General features: G+C 42.8%; 1 protein-coding gene and 1 long non-coding RNA gene across 9 annotated transcripts in view; one reads left to right on the plus strand and one right to left on the minus strand.

Moving 5' to 3' along the window:
• Nucleotides 1–19,199, plus strand: part of LOC103345394 (uncharacterized) — a 41,202-nt gene that overhangs the window by 11,817 nt on the left and 10,186 nt on the right. The window contains exons 2-4 of one of the 3 annotated variants that reach the window (XR_001792389.3): nucleotides 5,432–5,773; nucleotides 6,334–6,472; nucleotides 14,555–15,815. This is a non-coding gene — a long non-coding RNA (uncharacterized lncRNA). Of the gene's footprint in view, nucleotides 1–5,431; nucleotides 5,774–6,333; nucleotides 7,177–14,554; nucleotides 15,816–19,199 lie in introns of those variants that run through there. The other 2 variants (XR_007915596.2, XR_011378992.1) reach the window with 2 other exon arrangements.
• STYK1 (serine/threonine/tyrosine kinase 1) overlaps nucleotides 1–19,199 on the minus strand; it is a 43,867-nt gene that overhangs the window by 6,004 nt on the left and 18,664 nt on the right. For 5 of the 6 annotated variants that reach the window (XM_008249399.4, XM_070049380.1, XM_070049378.1 and 2 more), the window contains exons 2-8: nucleotides 9,344–9,490; nucleotides 8,779–8,913; nucleotides 5,799–6,068; nucleotides 4,936–5,117; nucleotides 3,820–3,903; nucleotides 1,985–2,193; nucleotides 87–127 (exon numbers count right to left, since the gene is read on the minus strand). In XM_008249399.4, coding sequence (XP_008247621.1) covers nucleotides 87–127; nucleotides 1,985–2,193; nucleotides 3,820–3,903; nucleotides 4,936–5,117; nucleotides 5,799–6,068; nucleotides 8,779–8,913; nucleotides 9,344–9,407 — 985 coding nt within the window. In that variant the 5' untranslated portion in view covers nucleotides 9,408–9,490. Of the gene's footprint in view, nucleotides 1–86; nucleotides 128–1,984; nucleotides 2,194–3,819; nucleotides 3,904–4,935; nucleotides 5,118–5,798; nucleotides 6,069–8,778; nucleotides 8,914–9,343; nucleotides 9,491–13,313; nucleotides 13,463–19,199 lie in introns of all 6 variants that reach the window. The other variant, XM_070049379.1, reaches the window with a different exon arrangement.

The raw sequence follows: 19,199 nt of genomic DNA on the forward strand, positions 1-19,199 counted from the left end.
CGAAACCCTTTCTCAAAGCACACATCCTCCAGCCCCCAAATAAACATTCTTGCTTATCTGCACAATGCTTTGGGGACCACTCTTACCTAGAGTCACCATCTCATATAGCAGGATCCCAAAAGACCAACTGCAAGAGAAACAAATCCACCCATTTAATGTCTACTTTTGCCTTCCCTAAAGACACTTAAGTATCTGAAGCCTTCAGTAAGAACCCCGTCAGGAAGATAATGACAGAGAACCCAGGGTGTCTGATAAAACAAGCAGAGTAATAATACCATTAGAAGGCATTTGAAGACTGTATCAGTGTCTCTTTCCTATCTCACATGAATATTCACAAAAACAGACATTTACTATTCTTTGCCAACACACAAATGCACATGTGTGCAATCACACACACTCACCTAAACATAAAAAATTTCTCTCTGTGTCATTTTCATCCTTCCAATCCCTCTCCACTGAGGTTCCACCAACATTTAGTCTTAGTACAAGGCCTGTTTATCCACTATTTCCTTAGTATAGCTCATTGTTTGAACCTAGGAAAGCTATTAACAGAGCAATCTTTAAATGTAGTTGCAATAGGTATTTACCTAAGGAATATGACTTGAGAAATGTATGTCGCTATTTTACAATAGCATCATTGAATCAGTATTCCCATTACCTCCAGATGTCTATCACAAAGAAGATGTCAGTGAAGCAGCAGTGGAAGTCTTTTAATTGACCCTCCGTATTAACAGGTGTCCTATATTTCCTCTGCTGCTTATGATGATCATGGCTAATGGGACAGTCAGCATGACACCTATGCGCTTCTTCAAGCAGCTGAGTTCTGAGTGTTTTTTGTTTTTTGTTTGTTTGTTTGTTTTGTCAGGCAGAGTGGATAGTGAGAGAGAGAGACAGAAAGGTCTTCCTTTTGCCATTGGTTCACCCTCCAATGTCTGCCATGGCTGGCACGCTGCGGCCGGTGCACCGCGCTGATCCAAAGGCAGGAGCCAGGTGCTTCTGGTCTCCCATGGGGTGCAGGGCCCAAGCACTTGGGCCACCCTCCACTGCACTCCCGGGCCACAGCAGAGAGCTGGCCTGGAAGAGGGGCAACCGGGACAGAATCTGGTGCCCCAACCGGGACTAGAACCCAGTGTGCCGGCGCCGCTAGGTGGAGGATTAGCCTATTGAGCCACAGCGCCAGCCCAAGCAGCTGAGTTGTGTAGTCACCGATAGTCATTTGTGATTCTTTTCAATCCTGTTCATGTCTGTTGTACAACTGATTGTAATTAGGGTAATTATGTAATCCAGTAAACAGTATACAAATGATTAAATATGAATGCACAAGAGTGTTATCGCCCTGAAAACTAAGTTTACTGCTTTAAAGTATTCCAAACAAATATGCTGCTAAAAACAGGTGTTGTGATTTGAGACAAGTAGAACATTCAGAAAAATTGAAAGACTGACAAATAAAAGTATGTCATTGTAAAAGTTAAAAGAAAAATAAGAAAGGAAGGAGGGAGGGAGGGTAGGGTGGGGAGTATCATTATGCTCTTAAAACTGTATATATGAAATATATGAAATGTGTTCCCTTTATATAAATAAAAAAATTCTAAAAGATTGGCAAATATACATTTATATATTCTAGGTTAAAATAAATTATTTGAGGTATGTATATTATTTTGCTAATTCCTAGTTTGCCTGGCCTTTGGAACAACTGGCCTCACCTTCTTTAGATAAGAGATTCTGCTGGGCTAAGTCCTCAGATACTGGTGTGAGTAATCATTTCGTTTTTCTTTCCTAATGAAGGCTGCTAAAGCAGAAGGAATACCGAAAAGGCACTAACAAAGAGTGCAGCCAGATGCAAGACATGAGCTCCATCACACTGCTTTTCTGACTTCTCAGTAGAGCTTTCATTTGTAGATGCAATGGGCAACAAACCCAGTCATGTTCAGGAAAGATACCAGCCCATAAAGGAAAGAAACTTATGGGCAGAAACAAACCATACATGTCTGCTCTGATGCCAGCAGGTCTCTGGAGAAGTCGTTCTGGGGAGAGCCACTTGAGAGGTATGGTCCGAGCGGAGGAGATGGCCCCTTGGGTGTGGACTTCGTAAGCCAAGCCCAGCCCACAGAGCTTAGCAGTTAGATCACTTTGGATCAGGATGTTCCTGGCTGCCACATCCCCATGGAACAGATGCTTATCCTCCAGGAATTCCTACGGACCGAACACATGAACATGATCAGGGCTTGGGTCAGAGACGAGGAAAGACAGTGCTAGGGAGCCTCAGTGAGGCGAGGGCATTTTCTACTATGCACGAGTATCATTTAGAATGACAAGTCACTTCCAAACCACGCTGATGAATCAGACATTTTTGCAGGCTGTTCAGGTTCACCAAACTGAGCACATAATCCAAATGACACTAATACTGCATTTTGAAAAGCATATTCACCTGCTCTGAGTCAAACCTTGACCCTTGCTTTCTCTCACTTTCCTGTCTGGTAGATTCCTGCTAGAAACTGGAAAAGAGAACAGGTTCTAAGTTTTTAGCAGTAGTCCCAAAAATGAAAAAATAAATACATAATGAAGTTGAATGTCATAACAATGAATTTATATAAAGATTTAAATGGTTTAAATAAGTGGATGGAGTGAGTTTGGAAAGTATCTTTTATTTTTTCCATGGTTATTTTTGTTTTATTTATTTATTAGAGTGACAGAGAGAGATAGGGAGATTGAGATCTTCCATCCACTGATTCACTCCCCAAATATCCACAACTGAGATGGCCAAAGCCAAGAACCAAGAACTCCATCTGAGTCTCTCAAGTGGGAGGCAGGAACCCAAGTGCTTGGACCATTATCTGCTGCCTCCCAAGTGTATGGGTAGAAAGCTGGATCAGATACAGGGGATTAATTAATATGATCAGATATCTCCTTTCTCCCATGGAAACTTTCCCTTTTCTCACCTCACTGCCTCATTTTTTCCCCTCAGACTTCTTGATTCCATTGTGATCCCTAGTATATTTCACTCTTCTAGGTTGTAAAATGAATCAAATACTTAAAATAGTTTCATAGAGCCCTGATATTTTATAGAAAATGTTACTTTTAAGCACAATTATTGAAATAATTTCACAGAAATAATCATCTAAATTTTCAGGATAATTCTGGTAAAGGTGATTTTTTTCCTCTAAAATTCTGAGTTTTTTTTTTTTTGTCTTACCTCCTAAATTGGCTTAAAATGAAGGAATTATTTCATTGTCACCCCTTGTCACTCCTTTTCTTCCACTTGTTCTTCCTCCTCTCTTGAAGTATATGTAGTCCTTATCATATCAGTTGCAAATGCAAGTCTCCAGTGAAATGTGTTCTGAACTAGTTTTTCTTGTTCTTGAGGTGTAAAATTGCTTCCCTCCTCCTGATTCAGTAGTCTGTCACCTCTCATTTTCTCTTCCACTGTCATCTCCCAACTTGCTTTCCTATTTGCCCCTTTTACAGCTGGTTTAGTTATATATACAGAGAAGTAAGAGTATCAGATAAATGAGCACACAACTTTGGCCCAGCTTTTGACCTTTAAGACTAAGCTACCTGATAAAATCCTTCTTGTTTCTCCTATAACCTAAATAGACTTTTTGTCTAGAGTTACCAATCCTGTACTATATTATCTAAATAATTTCATAATGAAGGGATTAGAAGTGATATATCAATACTTGAGTTTTTGCACCTAACTTCTATATACTTTTCTTTAAAATATATAACCCATTTTGTAATATGAATGTGGGAAATATGGCATCAAATATCAGGCTAACAAGAGATAACCCTAGCAGCCATTGTCACTTTGGGCAGTCTTACCAGAGCCAAAAGGACCTGCTTTCCAATGTGGTACACTTGTTTTTCTGTGATATCATAGAGAAGGCCATCCATGGTCATCACATCCTAAAGAGAGGGAAGGAAGAAAACCCACAATATCAAAGTGGCATTCACAGATTAGAAATAATATAGGGCAGAGACACTCTCAAATGCAGATATCAAAGCTAAGGAAAATATATAGAAATATAGGAATAGAGACTCAAGGAGAGGCTTCTATGAGAGGTTTTCAGTTATGCAGAGGTTTTCACTGGAATGAAAAAAAATGAAGAATGTTGATGACTAGCAAGGATGAAAGACAAATATCTTCATATATGACTATGCACTGAACAAAGTAGCCACTTTTCTGGAGATGTGTATGTCCCTGAGAGAGAGAGAGAGAGAGAGAGAGAGATTATCCACTCTAACTGAACATTTCTTTGTTGCATGCCTGCCATATACCAGAGCTCATGTTAGAACTTGGATCTACACAAGTGAGCAAAGTAAACATTAGCTGCTGCCTCTGGGGCTTATTGTGAGCCAAAGACTCATGAATAAATAAATGGTTACATACAAGGGTATTTCAAAAAGTTTGTGCAAAATGGAATTAAAAGATGCATTATTATTTTGATGCAAAAACTATTTTTTAAAGATTTTTAAAATTTTATTTGAAAGATGGAGTTACACAGATTGGGGGGGGGGGGGAGAGAAAGAGATCTTCCACCTGCTGGTTCACTCCCCAAATGTTCACAATAGCCAGGACTGGGCCAGGCACCAGGCCGAAGTCAGGAACCAAGAGCTTCATCCAAGTGTACCACATGGATGCAGGGGCCCAAGTACTTGGACCATCTTCTGCTGCTTTCCCAGGTACATCAGCAGGGAGCCGGATCAGAAGTGAAGCAGCCTGGATTCAAACCAGTGCCCACAGGGGTTGCCAGCGCTGCAGGCAGTGGCTTAACCTGCTACACTACAATGCCATTCCTAATGCAAATAGTTTTTGAAATCCATGTTATGCTATGATGGTGTCTCTGTATTTTATAATTTTTCATTCTAATTGGCATGTGAACAGCTAATACATCAAGTAAATCCTTTCACTTCTAATATCTCCAGCCCACTGCTCACCCGGCGACAGGTCCAAAGAAAGCTGAGCAGGTCCCCCTGGGCTACATCCTCCAACACCATATACAGCGGCAGCCTCTCTGTGCAGCAGCCTTCCAGTTGCACCAGGTTCTTGTGTTTCCCCAGGTACTGATAGAATTGGATTTGTCCTAAGAAATTCTGCACCTCGTGGAGCCCAGCTGACTCTGCAAGGGAGAGAAGAGCCGGGGCAGGGAGTAGTCAGAGCATGGAGCAGGAAGTACCTTCAGATGATCGTCAAGGTCCCAGAGAGGAAGTAGTGCTGACAAAACATAAGTAGAATGGGGACCAATTAGAATAAGACAATGCTCAAAGTCACTGATATTTCATCAAAGGTCACACAGAATCATAAGCCTTAGAACTGGGTAACCTTTCATCTTCCTAAAATTATAGACAAATGTCCTTTTCATATTAAAATATCATGACTGTCTAAGCCTTTTGATTGATATTCTTGCTTTTTCTTATCTCATTTCTATTTTAGGTACCCTGCATTGCTGGTCTGTATTATGAGAGGAGGAGGAGGAGAGGAAGAGGAACACAGTACTAGGAAAGGGTATGGAATATTGGAGACAATAGCCTCAATCCTGGTCCAAGTAACATCCAATATGGAAAAACCAGTTCTAACAGCCTCAGTTGGCAAGAATAAGTGAGGAAAATAAAGAATACAAAAAGAACATTCTGTCTCAAGCTTCCATCCTCTGTTCCCTTCTTCTTCTGTACACAGTCATAATCCTAAGTATCTACTGGATCCACGTCTTGTGTTTACAGAGCCTGTTAACATTTACTGAGAATGGCTCACAGTAGAAAAGTAAATAGGAGGCAGGTAAGTATAATACTTTTCATTTCACCTTTCAAAGCTTTGAGGACAACACTCTTGGGTTTAGCAGAAGAGTCCCCACTGTTCCTCTTGGCTCGATAGATGGGCCCACAACTACCATTGTAGATCTGCTCCAGAACTTCAGAGAGTTGCTCCCGGGGCACCTGCAGCTTATCCAGGACAGGTGCTCTAGCTCGTAGAAAGCTCTCCACTGAAGTCTCCTTAAGAGGCACACACACATTTCCTCCTTGCCCAGCTTCTTCCCAGCGTAGGCCTCTGGATGATGGCATGGGAGCAATGCCTAGAACCAAAGGGGAAAAAAAAGGTATCAAGCAGGTTTTCATGTCTGGGAACTCCAGGAAAGCAGAGCCTGGAACAAAAAAGGGAAGAAAATTCCTCCAGTAAAGTTTTCTATAGCCTAAGTGGATATGTCTTCCAATCCTTCTCTAAGAACTGGCACCAACAACAAGCTTGTAGAAGCTTTGCAGTCATCCTCATTACTTCTAAAGCATCACAAGACAGATCCCTTGTAAGTGATCACAACATTTCCTTTCTGTTTTCCTCAGCATTACAACTTGGCATAACTTGCTAGCATGGTCTGGAGACAATTACAGAAGTTACTGAATAGATCCTTACACCATAGATTGTATAACTATTGGTGAGGATGATCATTGAAGTCAAACAGCTTCCAAAACTGGAGGAAAGGTATGGACAACTAGTCAGCTATAAGCTGTGATTTATTATTACTCCCTCAAGACATCCCAGAAGTCAAATTTTTCCATATTTCCCTGAGTCTTGGTCAAGAATTTCTTCTGGTTCTTTCCCTCTCTTAGCCAGCATGAATTTTCCTCTAATTAGAAAAGAGAGGTCCATTCTTATTAGATATCCATTCATTCATTAATTCATCCACTTATATAACAAATATCACCTCCTGCCTGCCAGGTGCTGTTCCAGGTGTCGGGAATAGGTAACAAGGAAAACAGATCATAAAATACCAAGCAATGAGTGATATGGAGGAAAATAACAAAAGGAGAGGAAGCATTGCTGAGGCTATTTTATATAAGGATGTCAAGAAGCAATGAGGAAGTAAACCAATCTTGTGTCAGGAAGAGCACTGTAGGCAAAGGGAATGAGAAGTTCAAAAGCACTGAGGAAAGAGCATCCTTCATACATTTGAGGAAGAGTACAGAAAACAACGCAGATACAGGCAAGCATGATCATTGGAGAATTAGTCATATGAGATAAGATCAGTCAGGCTCAGATCTTGTAAGGCCACCAAAAGAATTTTGCCTGTTTCCTTTGTGAGCAAGTCAGGAAGTTACTGGTGAACTTGAAGCAGAGGACTGGCAGTATTGACGTGTGACTTAAGAGAACATTTTAAGCGTAAATCATAAAGAGTAGAGGAAAAAGCAGGGAAAGAGTTTAGGAATATATTACAATGATCTGTGAGAGGTGAGAGTGATGGGTTTATTTTGAAGATGGCACGACAGGATTTGCTTATGGATTGGATATGGAATGTGAGAGAGCGAGGGGTAGTGAAGGATATCTTCAAAGTTTTCAACTGAACACCTAGAAGATTGGACTTGCCATTTACTAAGATACAAAAGACTATTTGGGGAGGACATTCATGAGAGAATTTCAGGACCTCTGTTTTGGACATAGCACATATGATATGCATATTTTATCTAAATAAATAGTGGGTGATATGCATTTTATATCCAAACTGCCAAGTAGATGGCTTGATATAAGAATCTAGAGTTCAGCCGGCGCCACATCTCAATAGGCTAATCCTCCACCTGCGTTCTAGTCCCGGTCGGGGCACCGGATTCTGTCCCGGTTGCCTCTCTTCCAGGCCAGCTCTCTGCTGTGGCCCTGGAGTGCAGTGGAGGGTGGCCCAAGTGCTTGGGCCCTGCGCCCCATGGGAGACCAGGAGAAGTACCTGGCTCCTGCCATCAGATCAGCGCGGTGTGCCGGCCGCAGCACGCCAGCCGCAGCACGCTGGCCGTGACGGCCATTGGAGGGTGAACCAACAGCAAAGGAAGACCTTTCTCTCTGTCTCTCTCACTGTCCACTCTGCCCGTCAAAAAAAAAAAAAAAGAATCTAGAGTTCAAGGGATCATAATTAGATTAAGAAAAGTAGTTAATCTATAAAACTTAAAATTATACCATTTAGAAAGTGATTTTAGGTTTTTAAAAATATGTATTTTAAGAAAGAGGATGTGCAAAAGTGTTTCAAATGCTTTTGACAGGTCAAATGAGATAAAGACAGAACTAATCGTTGGATTTGTCAAGTAGGCTGTCTTAATGAGTTTGGAAACAGCTGTTTTGGTGGAATGACAAGGATAAAAGCCTTATTTTAGTGGGTTTAAAGAGAATGTGACTAGTAAAAGAGGGAGTTTAGACAACTTTGAAAAAATTTCTATAAAAATTAAGTACTAGGGAGTTGGAATAAAATGTAAACAGGGCATTAGGATCAGCCATTATCAGGCTTCATATCACTATAAGTATTTATTGTTTGATCTGATTCTTTCATTATATGTTCAATGGTGCTGCCAGTCAGTCTGTTGTCATCCCGTACCTAATACTTTAAAGACTAGTTGACAGTCACTCCCTTTCATCATGCATTTGGAGGCAGAGAATAGGAATGGAATGTACCAAGGAAGAATGTCATACTCCACGGATGTTAATAAAACCTTTGGCTTTACCCCTAAGTCTTACTTGTCCATCCTTAGACATTCATGTAGTCAAAGGCTTGATAGTCCAATAGGACAGAGAGGACAGAACTTGTCACTTGAGGCCTCTTTTGCTACTCTTTGTTAAGTCAACAAGTTTGTAATGAGTTTCCAACTCAAGACCCCCCCCCCATCCCCCACCAATTCCAAAGGAGGAAATCCATGCCTCTCTCGTCAAAGTTACCCAGACTCCTAGACTTGAGCACATTGAAACTAGGACTGTGCTTTTCTTTCTCCATCTTCTATTTGCCCCTTCCCTTCCCAAATTTTGAGCTTCACCTTGGCGTCCAGAGCGCTGCTGTTGGGCTCTTTGTCCTCTGATAAAAAGCCACAGGATGACTCCAAGGAGGATGAGGAAGGCACCAACAAAGAGAGCTGGGACGATGATCACTTCATACTGCCCCTCTTGGACAACTGGGTAGGCAATCAAGCAGGAAGAGAAGAAAATAAAGAAATCTTACCTGATGGCCGTACAATCTATACCCTCTACCCCCTCCCCACCACACACACACACACACACACACACGCACACACCAGTCCTCAGCACATCTTGCACGAAAGGGCATCACCTTTATCTTCTCTGCTACCGCTCAACAGCACTACTAGAAAAACTCTCTAATCAGAAGCCCTGCACTGTGCCTCCTTTGTCATTTTTCCTACAGAGACAGCAATATGACATCTGCATCTCTGATTGACACTCCTCCCACCAAGGACAATGGCTTCCAGTCTCCATTCTTTTATTACTACTGTTTTCATTTCTACTAGAAATTAAATCGTCTTCCTAGAAACTATTCACACATCAGTCTCTATAACCCCAAGATCAGATGATGGACATCTTACTTACCACACAACTTGTCACTGAAACTGCATTCTAGCAGCTTCCGTGTCATGACCCTCCTGTCTCCCATTGCCACAAGGGAGACACTTCCCTACTAGGTCCACAGAGATGCACAGGACACAACTGTCAGCAATTTCCAAGGACTGAATGGTTCTGGAAAAAAACGAAATGGAGCACACATAAAATTTTTAAATGGCTCTACAGAGCTCTAGTTCCTAAGTACATGGCTGCCTCTCTGAGCCACCCACTTACCTCTGTCCATCTGCTTGACATTCCTGCCTTCTTCTGCCTGCCACTTTTCTGCCCCAATCTTGTCTTGTCCTTTCACCCCATGGTTACTGAAATTATTTTAAAGGCTCCTCTCCCACCCAAGACATCGATTCCCATGCTCAAGTACAGATTGATAGCACCTGTCTGAACAACTGTGGTCCATGAGTTCTGTGGGCAAGATCTACCTCCCCTACCATCCTTACACACATCTTTAGCTATGGGTCACATTTAAACAGAACACAATTTTTATACAAAGTTAGACATGAATAAATAGTTGGTTCATGTCAAGACAGCTAATTTATGTAGTTGCTTTCTCTGTCTGAAATATCTGCACCCTCACAACCAAGGGACAGACAGCATGAAATAGTAAGAATTGTTTCATTTCTTAGTTCTCTGAGATTCAAGGAGTTTCTGCTGCTCCTATCAGGTATAGACACAGATGCTCCCCTTAGCAAGATAAAAATTAAAGGAAGCCACCTTCTGTTTCTCTTAAATATTTATTTATCTACTTATTTGCTTATATAATTTGTTGATTTCTATTTATTTATTTTCACTTTACTGGAAAGACAGAAAGGCAGAGACACAAGGAGAAATAGTCCACCTGCTGGTTCACTACCCAAATGCTCACAATATCTGGGGCTGGAGCTGGCAGAAACCAGGAGCCCAGAGCTCAGGTCCCCAGGTGGCATGGACTCAAGGACCTGGGCCATCATCTGCTGGCTTCCAAGGGCTCATTAGTGGGAAGCTAGATCAGAAGTTGAGGAGGTGGGACTGGAACCATGCACTCTGATAGAAGATGTGGGCAGTCAAGTGGTAACTTAACCACTGCGCCAAACACTGCCCCCAACTCTTTATTTGAAAGGAAACATATTCATACAAATGAAAAATAAAAGTGAAAAATGGGTGGCATAAAAATCTTTTCCCCGCCCCACTCTCCTCCATTTTTCTAGTTTCCAGTTCTCCTTAAGTGAATGACAGTTCTGAAGTTCTTGTTTATCTGAAAAAAGATTCACTTTACAGTCTGTATAAATCAACATATATTTCAAATGACACCTCTCAACACTTGATTCTTTCTAAAGTGAGCTGGTGGCTACTACTTCCATCTATCTACCCACTGTCTATGCTGCCCTTGCTTGAGAAACCTCCCCCATGGCTCCATGGTTGGCAAGGCCTACTTCTTTGATTCTGATGAATCTGAAACAAAATAGAGTATTCTGCTAAGTCATCATAATATGTCATCCCATTTTGTAGTGACTGATGAAAAAAATATTAAAATACCAATAGAGGTTTGGAGCAGTGCTTAATTTGCCACTTGGGATGCCGATATCCCATAGCCAAGTGCTTGGATTTAAGTCAGAGTGCCACTTGCGATTCCAACTTCCTGCTAATGTATACTCTTGGAGGAAGCAGGGGATGGCACAAGTATTGGCTCCCTGCCACCCATGTGGGAGACTTGGATTGAGTTCCTAGACTCTGTCTTCCCCCAGACCTGGCTGTTGTAGGTATATGGTGAATGAACCACTGGATGGAATATCTCTCTGTCATTTTCTCTGCCTTTCAAAAAATAAAAATTGAAAAATAAACACAAAATCAGAAGTATAGCTTATTTGACACAATACTGTATTGTACATATGTTTCATTAGCCATATTACATTACCTTCTATTGTTATATTACATGTTGGGTTTTATGACTGACACCAGCAAGCACATTGCTAGTTAATGAGACAGACTCTCAGTGTCTGATAGACCTGTGTCAAGAAGCCTCCCAATGCCCATCTCACCACTTTTACATTTTTCAATAGGTTGTACGTGGGGTTTATAGTTAGATGTTCCCTTAGAACTTAAAAGAGAGATAGGTGTGTAATTGATTGACAGAAGACTGTAACCAGAGGAGGAGCCAGAAGGTGAAAACTGCAGAGAGCAGAGGCAAATTCTTATCTGTGGGTTTGTCCATGGCCAGGTATCTATGAAGGCAAGAGTAGTTAGACAGCAAAGTCCAACTCATCTATCTCATAAGCCAAAAAGGCAAGGAGAAAGGTAGTTGAAAAAGTTTTCACAATTCCCAATGCAAAGAATGCCATTAGCAATAGTGCAAGAAGAGAGCCTTGAGAGAGTACAGCAAAGGACAAGGTCTTCAAAATAAACCATTAACTTGGCTAGGTGAATTGAGAAGCTATCTGGATACATGGCCCTGCCATTCTCGTTCTTATTTCCTTTCCTTTTGTTTCCTTTCCAGAACATTATCAGATGTAATTATTTTCATTCAGGGAGCAGCCAGTTTAACGAGTTTGGCTCTCTGGGAAGTAGGTTGCGCCAGCAAGCACAATCTTTCTACCTTAGTACAAGTGGAAAAAGAGGGCCAGTCAGCAGCCAGCTCAGACCTGTGGGTTCTGCCCAGAAACTAAACTACACACCCACTAAAACGCACCGAAGGAGGTCATTTGAAGTCCTGTGTGCACTTATGTCCACACACAGAACTGAAAATAGTGGGCACGCTCACCTGCAGGTGCATGGTCAAACACACCTCTCCCCAGGGTCTCAAACCCATGTTTGTAGCCCCTTGCACATTGATCACCTATGGATACAATACGATGTTCTGCCACATTTTGTCACCATCACTTTTGTTTGTTCCTGAGTAGTTTAAAGAGGTTAGGCACATTCACACCAAACAGCCTAGTGAAATTTGAAGCTAAAGCAAATAGATAAATATGTAGGGCACTGAGCTTCACTCAGTGAAATTGTTTTCTTTCTGATGATTGCAGTTTGGCTAGAGACTAGGGAATGAGTCCAGGATTGTTAATGTACACACACCAGGTGTACTCACATATCCACAGAAGCCTGCATGGGCAAACTCATTACGAAGAGCCCATTCCGCTCAGATATCAGAAAATGCTCATATGTGCTTGTAGCAACAATATTTCCCTTTACAGGACTCTTCTCCCTGTAATTCATATTCAATGGCTCTGTGACTTGCCCTGTCCACTCTGGGTCAAGCTGAGAAAAAGAATGCTCAATGCCGTAAACCTCCTAGGGCAACTTTTCTCGTGAGTTAGATTCTAGGCCACTTGATTGTTAGAAAAATGCTCCTAGTCAATATTTCTGTACAATTTGACCAATACTCTGTCCCCATTTAATTATACCTAGGCAGTTTTCCCACTGTGTTAAAAATCTCTGTGTCAGAGCTGGTGTTGTGCAGTGAGTTAAATTGCCAGCTGTGACGCCAACATCTCATATGAGCATCACTTTGAGTCTCGGCTCCTCAGCTTCTAATCCAGCTCCCTGCTAATGCACCTGGGAAAGCAGAGGGGAAGATGGTCCAAGTTCCTGGACCCCTGAACCTACGTGGGAAATCTGGATGGAATTCAAGGTTCCTGGCTTTGGCCTGGTCCAGTCTCAGCCATTGTGGCCATTTTTGGAGAGTGAACCAGCAGATGAAAGATTCTCTCTTTCTCTCTCTCGTCTCTGTAGCTCTGCCTTGCAAATAAATGAACAAAATAAGTTTTTTGAAAAAAAAAAAAAGTAAACGCTGGCTACTTCTCCTTCTTATGTAGACTGACTATAAAATCCTTAAGTATATAAAGCATTATCCCCCAGTTCTATCTTTTGTGCTATGTATAATAAACTCAGAGCATTGGTAACAAGGATCTAATGAAATGTTTATTCTAATAATTTATTTGACAAATGCCTGCCTTTTGTGTACACATACCTGTCTCTACTGTGCCAAATCTCTTCAGCAAGGATTCTAATTAAAACAATGTCAGTGCTTCACTTGAGGTTATCACTCATTAATTTTTCTCTTCAGGACAAAAACTGCTTCAGGCTATTTCCTGGCACAGTATAAGGTTTAGGTCCCCTCTTGAAGTGAGAATCCCAGAGGCAGGAATAGCACAATGAGGAAGCCATGCAAATAGGAAGAAAAGGAGAATGAAAACGGGAGTGAAGTCCACCCAACTCTTTACAGAGACCACAGCAATGAATGATTATGACTATAACTGAATTAAATATTAACTCTCCAAACCTTTACACATACTCACAAGCATGTGCAAGCATAATGCCACACTATATTTCTACACCTGTTTTAAATTCAAAGACAGTTTTACGTGTAGCCATAACACAATGCTTATCAGTGACATTTCTGTTCAATTAGCACAGCATTTTCTCCAGAAATTAGAAATCTACCCATGAGTTTCCAAAAGCAGCTCTTTCTACCAAAGTGCATCTATGAAAAGGACTTTTAAAATCAGCTTCATTCTCTTGTACTCTGCTGGCTTGTGCGTTGTGAGACATTTCCTTGCTAGACCTCAGTATTACATCTGGCCCTGTTCCAGTCGGGTTTGATCAAATCTGTTGTGCCAGCCTCACCTTCGACCTGACCATGTGGATCTACAGCCATGTTCCTTTTCAGTAGACAGGCAACCCACCCTCCCCAGTGGGTGCCACCTGCATTAAGGGAGGTCACGGGCTACAGGGCAGAGGACTCAGAGGTTGGAGGTCAGAAAGGTAAAATATAGGGGGCGTGGCAGGGCCCTGCCTGGGAGAGTATCTTCTTACCTAAGCTCTCAGCTGCTTTCCTCCAGCTTTCGTTCTTACCCTTGAGCTACCTAGCCAATAAAATCTCCTTTAACAGAGTAAACATGGTAAATTCCAAGTGGGTCAGAGAACTGCTCAGATCTAGCGAAGTCCAGAATTACTTATCTCTAACATCCTGAAAAGTAAGCTGCCCTTCCTGTTTCTAGATCTAACAACGTATGTTGAGCAACTGCAGGGCACCAGGCACATTCACATAAAGGAGCAAAGGCAGAAACCGAGGGACTCAGTTAGGAATTAGCCAGGCTGAAAACAAAACAAAACAAAAGATAAGTGAAGAGCAAAGCACAGTTTCATACACGGCTCTTTCACTTACAAACCTGATGTTCTTTTTAATTTATTTCTCTATTTATTTTAAAGATTTATTTGAAAGGCAGAGTGACAGAAAAAGAAAGGGATAGAGAGAAAGAGATCTTCATTCCATTGGATCACTCCCCAGTTGGCTGCAACAACCCAGCCTGGACCAGGCTGAAACCAGGTGCCTGGATCTCCAACTGAGCCTCCCATGTAAGTGGACGGGCCCAAGTAGTTGGGCCATGTTCTGCTGCCTTCCCAGGTACATTAGCAGGGAGCTGGATTGGAGTTTGGGATGCTAGCATTGCAGGTGGCAGCGTAACCCCCTGTGCCATAACGCCAGCCCCAAACCCAGGGCTCTCTAAACTATTTTCCTATACATATGTACGTGTCATTCAGATGAACACGGCCAACAGTGTCAAGAAGAAAGCACCATGCTAAAACCAGATTTTACCAGGAGGTACATCATAACATGTTTTCTTGAAAGTCTTTGTAGGGGTGTAGTGATGTCTACATATCTGTGTTCAGAATAAGGGCAACATCATACATTTTTTCTAGTACTCACCAGAATATGGAATCTAGGATTGTTTCCTTGGTTCATTTTCCTGGGTCTGACCTCACTCCTGTTTCCACCTTTGGCTTTCTGAGTGCAATGACTCACTTCCCAAGACTATCAGTCTTTCACCGTGAGCCTGGGGGCCAGGAAGGAGCCAGTAACCCCAGGGAATAGAGCACCAGTTGAGGAATTAGGATCCCCAGGCTGGAGCTGTCAGTGCCCCAGGCTCCACCTTTCTATGGAAGCAAATCTGTCAGAAGACAAGGAGTGAATTGAAGATCACTTTTAAATCCCGAGAAGCAGTCTTGTGCAGATAACTTGCCTTCCGCCCTGTGAGCGCTCCCAGTGTGAGGTGGACAGGAGAGGAGGCAACATTGCCCTCCCCTGCTCTGCTCAGGAACTGAGGGATGTGAATGTTGTGATCTGCACCCATCCCTACCTTCCTGGAGACCCTGGGTTTGGAATGAACCTCGAACTCTGAACAGGGAGTCTGGAACCTGTTTAAACAGATCTTTCTACAATAACATTCAGGGGCATCAGCTTTTCTTGCTTCTGACTTTCACCTGTATCCAGGGATTCCTGGAACAGGTGTGATCTACAGTGGAGATGACGAAGACTGATTTGTATCCTGGTACCTCACAAATGTTTACCTTGTAGAGGAGCACTAGAGATAGGCCTTGTAATATCTAAGCAAGAAATTCAGTGCTCACAGACACGACAAACAGCATTTTATTATTTTTTAAAGATTTATTTATTTATTGGAAAGGCAGAGTTATAGAGAAGCAGAGGCAGAGAGATAGAGAGAGAGGTCTTCCATCCACTGGTTCACTCCCCAGATGGCTGTAACGGCCGGAGCTGTGTTGATCTGAAGCCAGGAGCCAGGAGCTTCTTCCAGGTCTCCCACAAATGGGTGCAGGGGCCCACGAACTTGGGCCATCTTCTACTGCTTTCCCATGCCATAGCAGAGAGCTGGATTGGAAGTGGAGCAGGGGCTGGCACACTGGCGTAGCAGGTAAAGCTGCCGCCTGCAGTGCCAGTATCCCATATGGGTGCCAGTGTGAGTCCTGGATGCTCCACTTCTAATCCAGCTCTATGCTATGGCCTGGGATGGCCCAGGTCCTTGGACCCCTGCACTTGTGTGGGAGATCTAGAAGAAGCTCCTGGCTCCTGGCTTCAGATCGATGCAGCTCCGGCCGTTGAGGCCAATTGGGGAGTGAACCAGCAGATGGAAGACCTCTCTCTCTCTCTCTCTCTCTGCCTTTCCTTCTCTCTGTGTGTAACTGTGACCTTCAAGTAAAATAAATAAATCATAAATCTTAAAAAAAAAAAAAAAAAAGGAAGTGGAGCAGCCAGGTCTTGAATCAGCACCCATGTGGGATGCCAGCACTGCGGATTGGGGATTTAACCCGCTGTGCCACAATACCAGCCCCAAACAGCATTTTAACAGGGAAGATGTGGCTTGAGATGCCTGCATCCACATCAGAGTGCTTGCACTGGAGTCCCAGCTCCACTTCTGATTCCAGTTTCCTGCTGACACACACCCTAGAAGGCAGCAGATGATGGCTCACATAATTGAGTCCCTGCCATCCATGTGGGAGACCTGGCTCCTGGCTCGAGCCTGGCCCAGATCTAGCTGTTTCAGGTATTTGGGGAGTAAACCATCAGTTGGGAGATCTCTATATATCTCTGCCTTTCAAATAAATAAATATCATATAGATAGTTCATTTCTTCTGGTGTGTTATAAATATTTAAGGCATCTCATTTCACTTTTACTCTAATTATAATTCCATTTTTCATTTTCCAGATTCCATAATCCTTTGTCTACATTTGAGCAACTAAAAGCTCAGAAGTAAATCAGATATTTTTCTGCTGATTATTTCCTCTTCCTGGGATTAATAATCCAAAACAATTTCCCAGGGCCCCTGAATCCCCAGCCCAGAATAATGGCTATGGATAATAAGGAAGGGAACAAGAACACAGAGCCACTACCCACGCTAAACACAACAGCTTTTGACCCTTCTGTGTCTCCGCCGGCCCATCTGGCTGCTGCACCAGAGACAGCTGCATGCGCATCCTGGGGCTTGCCTTTTTCAAGCACGGTGACCCTGCCGCTGTCAGGTACATTGCAATTCCGAGGATTGGTCCTCCTTTTTGCCACTCTTCTTGGGGGTGTTTCTTTCTAAGGGGGAAGTTTTGGGGAAGCTCCCTAAAAAAATAGCCTGGAGTTTCCCTCCAACAGTAAACAAGTCTGCTTAGTTTTCTGGCCACATCTCCAGCCTGTTCTAGCACACCAGAGGAGGCCAGGCTACAAAGGATAGTGGGAAGACATGCACTCGCGTGCGTACACACACACACACACACACACACACACACATTCTCACTCTCACATAAATAAATTCCAGACCCAGGCAGGCAGAGAGACAGACAGACAGAAGATTCCACAACCAGGAAATTAACTCACTGCCCTTTACCTCAGTGCTGTGTCGCATGGGGTGTGTCACCGCAAAGACTCTATGCATATCCTACAATCCCAGGTGAACAATCACAAACACTCCCACAGGATGAAAAGGCTACCTCTGTGAACAGAGAAATGAAATGCCTCCTTCTGCACAGCCTGGGGCTGGTAGCCAATTCCCCTCCCCAGGGATTGCGTGGTTCACCACTGTGCTGTCTAGGAACTGGGTGGGAGGGGGAGGCTGCACTGGCTTGGTGGGAACAAAGTCAGAGGTTTGAAGTTCTAGCCCCATGGGTGGTGATGCATTGAGCATCCAGAGACAAATCACCTGATCTCGCCTTTCCTTCTCTTCCTGAGAAGCCAGGAAACCTGCATCTCTCCTAAAGGCAGTCAACACACACACACACAGAGCAGCATGGCGTAAATTACACCAGCAAAGGTGCTTCCAAACCATGTCTCCTTAGCCAGTAACGCCCCCTCCCTCTTCCCTGCAGGGGTCTCAAATTCTTCTGTTGACCTGTACTTTTCTCCCCAGACCATGACAGCCTCAGAACCTCTGAGGGGCCTATTCTTACCCTACAGCTTCCTATGGTGGAGTGTAAGAAAAGAGGCTTTGGGGTTTGTTTGACTTCTCTTTGAATCTCACTTCTACCATTCATTGTGATTTTGTGCAAGGTATTTAAGCTTTCAAGCCTCTGTGTTCCCATCTGCAAAGTGGCAATGAGGAAAACTACCTTTGAAAGTGTTGAGAGTTGCAGAGCACAATTTATGTAAAGCAACTAGGACACAACAGGTCCCCTGCAGACAGCGTGTGTTAGTCTCTCTCTCCCTTCCTCCCTTCCTTCTTCATCTGCCTCTGAGGTTAGGAGGTAGTCACATAGCTGCATTGTTCAGGCAAACACATCTAACTAGAATTCACAATGGAAACAGAAAACTTTTCATCTACACATTTGTAGTGTTTGTGGATATGTTTAATCAGTCTTGAGTGTGGAGAGGAAGTTAAAGTGATAATAAAATTAATGTGAGTTTTAAAACTCTTCATACTTCATTTAATGGCTTTGGTATAAAGGCTGCTGATAGAGCTTTGAATCTGACATTCATGTTAAGCGGGAGAGATTTAAACCAGATGGACCAAATGGCATAATATTGTGGAGTAAGGTATAAAAATAGGAAGAATTCTAAATAGTGGTATATAAATGAACCAGGAACTAGTTCTTCAATGCCAGCCCCAATTATATTACACCTAAATTTCTCAGCTCCTTGTAGATGGGGCCATTGATGATACAGAATACATGCTGGGTTAATTTCTGACTAGTTCATGAGCCAACAATGATGGTGACGATAAGGATGTCAACCATCTCAGCCCCCTTCTTTCCATTCTTACCGCACTCCCCAGTTTGGGAAGGCATCACTTTGATCCACTCTTTCAAGGTCTGCGTGGTTACTCATGCTTAGTATCCAAACTCTACATCTGGAGTCCTATCCTGAATGCCACCCAGAATGGGACCTTGTCATCCTCTGCCTAATGCATTCCTCCTAAATGATATTAAAACTTTGTTTTATACTCCTCCAGTTACTGAACTCTTAATACAAGAGAAAAAACCTCCCGGCTATATCCAACCATGCTAATGTCTAATTACTGACTGTCTTAGTCCATTTTTCCTGTTGCTGTGTCTGAATGCCACAGACAATGTAATGTA

Source organism: Oryctolagus cuniculus, chromosome 9 (assembly GCF_964237555.1).
Source record: "Oryctolagus cuniculus chromosome 9, mOryCun1.1, whole genome shotgun sequence".
NCBI classification, from domain to species: Eukaryota; Metazoa; Chordata; class Mammalia; order Lagomorpha; family Leporidae; genus Oryctolagus; species Oryctolagus cuniculus.